The sequence below is a fragment of the Squalius cephalus genome, assembly GCF_949319135.1.
Source record: "Squalius cephalus genome assembly, chromosome: 13".
In the NCBI taxonomy this organism is placed as follows: Eukaryota; Metazoa; Chordata; class Actinopteri; order Cypriniformes; family Leuciscidae; genus Squalius; species Squalius cephalus.
In genome coordinates, this window is record NC_137134.1 from 7012131 (window position 1) to 7018920 (window position 6790).

General features: G+C 37.9%; 2 protein-coding genes across 6 annotated transcripts in view; one reads left to right on the plus strand and one right to left on the minus strand.

Moving 5' to 3' along the window:
• Positions 1-134, minus strand: part of LOC307169207 (uncharacterized protein) — a 157102-nt gene extending 156968 nt beyond the window's left edge. For 3 of the 5 annotated variants that reach the window (XM_079889691.1, XM_079889689.1, XM_079889688.1), the window contains exon 1: positions 75-120. The gene's annotated coding sequence lies outside the window, so the exon portion shown is untranslated. Of the gene's footprint in view, positions 1-74 lie in introns of all 5 variants that reach the window. The other 2 variants (XR_013823067.1, XR_013823068.1) reach the window with 1 other exon arrangement.
• Positions 135-145: 11 nt separating this feature from the next.
• On the plus strand, positions 146-6451 carry dnajc19 (DnaJ (Hsp40) homolog, subfamily C, member 19). The gene is made up of 6 exons (XM_079889687.1): positions 146-285; positions 779-830; positions 934-1004; positions 1082-1161; positions 6137-6207; positions 6312-6451. The coding sequence occupies exons 1-6, from the start codon at positions 283-285 to the stop codon at positions 6380-6382; spliced, it is 348 nt and encodes a 115-aa protein (XP_079745813.1). The 5' UTR covers positions 146-282; the 3' UTR covers positions 6383-6451.
• The last annotated feature ends 339 nt before the right edge of the window (positions 6452-6790 follow it).

Sequence of the window (6790 nt, forward strand, 5' to 3'; positions counted from 1 at the left end):
GGCCGTTTTCAAATGGACAGATACTGAAATAATCTCAGCTTATCATTAATAAATACCATTAATATTATGGTTACCTTCACATTTCTGCAACCTACGAGACCCAGCTTGCTTTTGCAACCGACGTTTTACGACGCAGGTTCGCGCTTTGCGGCCATTGTTTTGCGGCAGGTCGCTGTCTGAAGTTCAGAACATAACAACAACACATGAGACTGACATTTAGCAGTCAGTTATGATTAAAGTTATAACTATAAGCGATCACAACACAGGGTCTTAGCAGAGAAAATGGCAAGTATTTCCTCCTTCACTTTAACCCCGGCGTCTGGCGTAATTCTGGAGCGTTTATCAAGTCACTGAATAGAAAATGAAAGGTAGCATTAGCGCATTGCTAACTGACAGTGACATTCAGTGCTGTTACTGACTGACAGCCTGAGCAAATCATTCATGTTTAGAGTTATTTGAGATAGAATTACATTCAAAACCCGTGTTTTCTTTGCTTTTTTTTAAACGTAGTATAGGTTTATTTAATATGTTATATGTAAAACATGACATTTTTGCAGTCTGGTTGGACAACCATATCTGGTGTGATATTGTCTGATACTGTAAATTGGTGAGATATGATTATGATGCGTGTAATCAATGCAGTGGATGAGAAATAACCTGTATAAGGGATGTTTTATGATTGACGGGTCTGATGTGTGGTTGTTGCACTGAATAATGCAAATTGCCTCTCAATTAATGCAAATTGCTCAATCAAGGGTTATTGTTTTGTGTGTTGTAGGCCAGTACCATGGTGGCCGTGGGCATTACCCTGGCAGCAGCAGGGTTTGCAGGTACGACTCCAGCGAAATATGATCAATTTACACAGGAACATTATACATTTCCATCTGTGCATTAATTAAGCCTGATTGTTTCCTATCTGGCCCACTTTCACAGGTCGCTATGCAATGCAAGCCATGAAACATATGGAGCCGCAAGTGAAACAAGCTCTGGAAGCATCCAAATCTGCAAGTTATATTTCTCACATTATGATCCATCCATACTTTATCTCTGTAAACTCATGCATATTGTATATGTGTGACAGGCTTTCGGTAGCGGATACTACAGAGGCGGGTTTGAGCCAAAGATGAACAGGAGAGAAGCTTCCCTTATTCTTGGCGTCAGGTAGTCTATGTTTTCATAAACAGTATCATATTCATCAACGAGCAAAAATATCATATTACATACTACAGTTGCTTGTTTTAAGTTTAGATGTAGCCCGTGTTTATTTACACAAAAATAATGCAATTATTTAAACATTAAAACCATGGTTATTATAGTTAACTAAACTCATAAAATGCTGCTTGAAATAAAATGTTAACTAAAAATAAACATTTGTTTTTATTTAGTTTAACTTTATGTAACTGAAATAACTAAAATAGAAATTACTTTAAAAAAAACTATGTAGACATATTTAAAAAATAAAATGCACAGCAAAATCACTAATTAATACTTTAACTAAAATTGAAATGAAAACAAATTTTTAAACATTTTCCTTTTTAATTCCAATAATTTTTATTAAAAAATAGTATGTTTTCTGCTCACTGCTTTCCACCCTGTTAATATCCACCTAGTGTCTACAAATGTCCACCCTGTTAGGCAAAATTTCAAGAGAAAACAATTAAAACTTTAAGATCAGCTGCAGATCTCTTGAATATTTTTTGTTGCATTTTCAGTTTTTTTACTTAACAGCATTTTTTTACTTTACATCTCCACCATGTTAGGGTCCACCCTGTTACGCGTCCGTGTGGAATATATATTACAGTGTAGTTGTTCTTAAAAAGTCATTTGTAATCAGAGAATATATGCAAATGACAAAGTTGAAATTTGAGCATTTCTTCAACCCCTGTTACGCCACATTTGATCCTTTATTTCTCAAATCTGCTTCCGAAAGCACTGCTTTTCCATTGTTGTTTATGTACACCTGCGCTATACAGACATGTACACACAAGACCCATTCCCATTAAGATCAATAACCATAACAACATATATATTTGCGTCGACACTGACGCACTTTAACCTTCTGTTTATTCTAAGCGCTGCTCATGTCGTCTGCTGCTTTAAATGCTCGTGCGTGGATGGATTCTGATTGGCTGGCAATGTTTTTAATCATTTATCAGCTGGGAAAAAAAACTTGCAGAGTTGTGGACTCTGCTATTCTCACTGAACTAAAAGAATTATTCAAACTTTATAGATATAGTCATCATCCTTGGTGTAAACGGGCCTTTAATCTGCTCTCTGAGCCTTAAACATATGTTAATGTAGATGTTAATAAATTCAAATGTATTTCCACCCTGTTAGGCAAAATTTCAAGAGAAAACCATTAAAACTTTAAGATCAGCTGCTGATCCTAACAGATATTTTTTGCATTTTCAGTTTTTTTTACTTACCAGCATTTTTTACTTTACATCTCCACCATGTTAGGGTCAACCCTGTTACATATCCGTGTGGAATATGAATATATATATATCAATTACAGTGTAGTTGTTTTTACGAACGGCCATTCATTTGCGCTCAGATAATATCTACAGCTGTTAAAGTTCAATTTTGAGTGCTTCTTCAACCCTGTTACGCCACATTTGAATGCAATTTTTGCATTACGCTGCACTGTTTTTCATTGTTTTTTTGTACTGACCTGTACACACAAGGCCCATTCGCATTAAGATCGATAACTTAAACAATAATAATAATACATTTTATTAAAAGGCGCCTTTAGGACACCTTACAGGTTTACTACTGTTCAATTTTAGAAAATTACTCGAAAACCAATTTTTTAATTCACTTAAGCACTCACCAAGAGCAGAAGAGGGAAACTTTGAAGAAGTTTTAGAAGACAGATAAAGTTGGGTGTCGTCGGCATAACAATGAAAATTAATATCATATTTCCTAAAGATGCTGCCAATTGGTAAATAATAAACAGAAGAGGTCCTAAAACAGAACCCTGGGGAACACCAGTGACAACATAGGTGGGTTTTGATTTAAACTGTTTAAAGGGCACCTATTATGACTCTTTTCACAAGATGTAAAATAAGTCTCTGATGTCCCCAGAGTGTGTATGTGAAGTTTTAGCTCAAAATACCCAACAGATAATTTTTTACAGCATGTTTAAATTGTAATTTTTTGGGGCTCAGAAAAACGCGCTGTTTTAGTGTGTGCCCTTTAAATGCAAATTAACTGCTGCTGCACGGCACAGGGGGCGGAGCTTCATGAGCTCGCGCTCAGAGTCAGAACAATCTCATCTGATAATATCAGAACAGAAACTCTCAGTTGCGGTGTTCATTTCGACTCGGAGTCGGACAATAATGCCCACAGAGCCAGAGAATATATGCTGTATGGACATAGAACAGGTATAGTTTAGTTTAATTATGGTTATAACTTATTTGTCATCTGCTTTTATCCACTAATACAAGCCTGCTGTAGCAAAACCCGTCCGAATGATGACCAAAATATACTGATGAGTTCAGTGAAGTTTATTGTACATCACACAAAAGATGAGCGTTAGTTTTACTCCAGAGAATCTCTGTAAGAGCTGAATAAACATAGTATAAGAAGTGCGCATTAAAGTCTTATCCATAAACTCTCTCTCTCTCTCTCTCTCTCTCTCTCTCTCTCTCTCTCTCTCTCCCTTTCATTATCAACAACATACACAGCGAAGTACACAAAACACTCGTTACAACTAACAGTAAACAAATATACACACCTTTTCAGTGGGTGCTAAATAAACTGGTAAACCTTATATCCGTAAAATGACTCGATGAGCTGTCATAAAGAGCGCGCTCGCTCTATCATTTCTTCCGTGTCCAGTCACGTTAGGCCTGTTGCTCCGGAGAGTGTAAGCTTGATCACTAACAGTACAGATCCATCCTTGAGTAACAACGGGTGTAAATGAAGACTGCTATGTTCATTCTTACATCCATCAACAACACACCTCAATCGCTTAGGAGACATTCTTGTCTACAGCGGCTCAAGCGTCGAACAATGGCGGACTCTGTGTCCAGCTCACTCAGGGCGGGTCTAGGCTCAAACTGAAGTGTCACTCAACAGTCGTGGGAGGGGCCTGCTCAATTCTACGTCACATTGCGCCGAATCTGAGAACAGCTCATTCTGAGACAGTGCTTATGATTTATTGAGATTGTAAAAAAACTACTGGGTGGATTTTTATCATTCTAGGGTGGTTTTGCTCACACACTGCCAACACACATTTATGTTCAAACACCATGTAAAAGTGAATTTTGCATAATAGGTGCCCTTTAAGTTGTACAAATTGAATGCGGTCCGTGAGCTTAAAGCCATACCAGTAATTCCAGTAGATTCCAGCCGGCTCAAAAGTATGGGATGTGAAATGGTGTCAAATGCTGCACTAAGATCAAGTATAAGTATTGATAAAAGACCAGCATCAGCAGCTAGTAATAGACTTACAAGTGCAGTTTCAACACTGTGATGAGAACGAAACCCTATATATTTGCGTCCACGTTAACATTCTGTTTTTTTATAAGCGCATGCTGCATTTGTCGGCTGCCAATTAAATGCTTGGATGGAAGAAAGTAGGATGGATTGTGATTGGCTGTCAGTGATTTTATCGTTCATCAGCGGGAAAAAAGACGTTCTGAAAGTGATTCCAACGATACCGTTCCTGTGTCATTATAGCTGTGGTGTGGACGTTGCCATAGAATTAGAACAATTATTATAACTTTATAGTTATAGCTAAGACCCGTTTACATCAAAAACGATAAAGATAACTTGCATTCAACACACAATACTATTGTTTTATTTAGAGATGCACCGATTGATCGGCTGGTGACCGGAATTGGCCGATTTTCACGTGATCGGCCATGACCGGCGACCGGCCGGTCAGTCTGACATGCCGATTTTATGCCGTCAAATGCACTCGGGCGCCGCATGATTAACAACGCGCAACATCAGCATCACACGTGCACACGGAACGCACATTTAGGAACCTCGTAAATTACGGCCGTTTCACACCGCAAATGTCAGCGGCGCGTGAGCAGTGCATTTTTTTTTTCCGGCGTGCATGTTAATCAATGAGTGCATTCACACCGCGAGCAAGAGCAGCGCGAGCGTCAAGCAGGAGCGTCGCGTGAGCAGCAGTGAAGCGCGGGTTTCGGCGCCGAGTCTATTTTTGCTGCGCTGCTCACGCTCAAATAAAGTGAAAGCACACTTTTGATGGACAAAATAAAAATGAATTCACACAAAAAGTGCTCAAAATGCACAGAATAAGCATGTCTAGTGTGTTTTAACAAGAACTCCAGTATGTCAGAAAAGAAAACGAAGACTCAAAAATATTTGTAGAAGATTTACCCATTTAAACTTGTTTTCATTATTCAGTTTTGGTTGCAAGTATGGTTATGATTATAAAAAATAAATAAAGTAAGCTAGACAGAAATTATAGAAATATCTTTATACTGCAAGGCTATATATATATATATATATATGTATGTATATGTGTGTGTGTGTGTGTGTGTGTATATATAACCTGTGTGTGTGTGTATTTCCCACACCAGGAGTAATTTATATAGTTCTATTTTCTAGTGATTATCTGTTCAAAAAATGATCTATGTTCTATGCAAAATGTAAGATGTTCTATTAAAGAAAAGATAGAAAATAAATATTTGTGTGTGTTGTAAAGTGGTTAGAAAAAATTAAATCGGAATCGGCTCAAATCGGTATCGGCAGGTCAAACTCAATGAAAAATCGGAAATCAGAATCGGCCTAGAAAATTGTAATCGGTGCATTTTATTATAAGTGTGCCACAGTTTTATCGTCTGATGCTTTAAATGCTCGCACTCTTTAAAGTGGGGCTGTCAATGTTTTTATAATTCATCAGCTGGAAAAACACATTCTGAAAGTGATTGCAACGATATTGTCTCTGTGTCATTATCGTTATAGTTGAAGCGTGGACTCGGAGAACTAGAATGATTACTAAAACTTTAGTTAAACTTCTCATCCTTTGTGTGAACGGGCTTTTAATCTGCTTTCTGAGCCATAAACTTGATAGATGTTTATAAATGTAATTCAAATCATTTTAAGCCAAAGTTTGACCCATGTGCATTTCTTAAGGTTTTCATTCTCTTTCCTGTAGTCCTACCGCTAACAAAAGCAAGATCACACAGGCACACAGAAAACTGATGATTTTAAACCATCCTGACCGAGGTGAGCCTTTCCCTAGGGACTCTTATTTTGCCGTAGCTTAATCATAACAGAGAAACTCTGCCGTGTTTGACCTCCTCTGAGCTGTCGTGTGGTTTCTTCGGCAGGTGGATCCCCGTATCTGGCCACAAAAATCAACGAGGCTAAAGATTTACTTGATGGACAAACAAAGAATTAGACCTTCATCGAATGTTTGAACGAGCCACTTGAATTATTTCCTGATCATTAAACACCATGTTGTCATCTCCATCTGATCTCCTTTTTGAGCTGAATGTGGACCCAAATCAGATTGATTCCCTTTTGATTAGGACAGTGTGAACAGCAAGATCACATTTAATCTGAATTCAGTTCCAATGTGGGCCACTATCATGTGTGTTTGACGGCTCACACCAAGCAACTTTCGGTTGGTCAACGCAGTGAATCCATGTAACCAGCTTGAACCTGTTGTGAAATCACATTTAATCTGAATTCAGTTCCAGTGTGGGCCACTTTCACCAGTGTGAACAGTCAAGTCAAACGGTCAATTTGCCATCTTTTGTTCTGAAGTTTCAATGAGCAAATCAACAATCTATACAATACTGTACAG

What these genes read in the sequence shown, in the direction of transcription:
- dnajc19 (XM_079889687.1), top strand. An exon ending in GGCAGCAGCAGGGTTTGCAG is followed by an intron (nt 831 to 933) that starts GTACGACTCCAG and finishes CCACTTTCACAG; the next exon opens with GTCGCTATGCAATGCAAGCC. An exon ending in CTCTGGAAGCATCCAAATCT is followed by an intron (nt 1,005 to 1,081) that starts GCAAGTTATATT and finishes TATGTGTGACAG; the next exon opens with GCTTTCGGTAGCGGATACTA.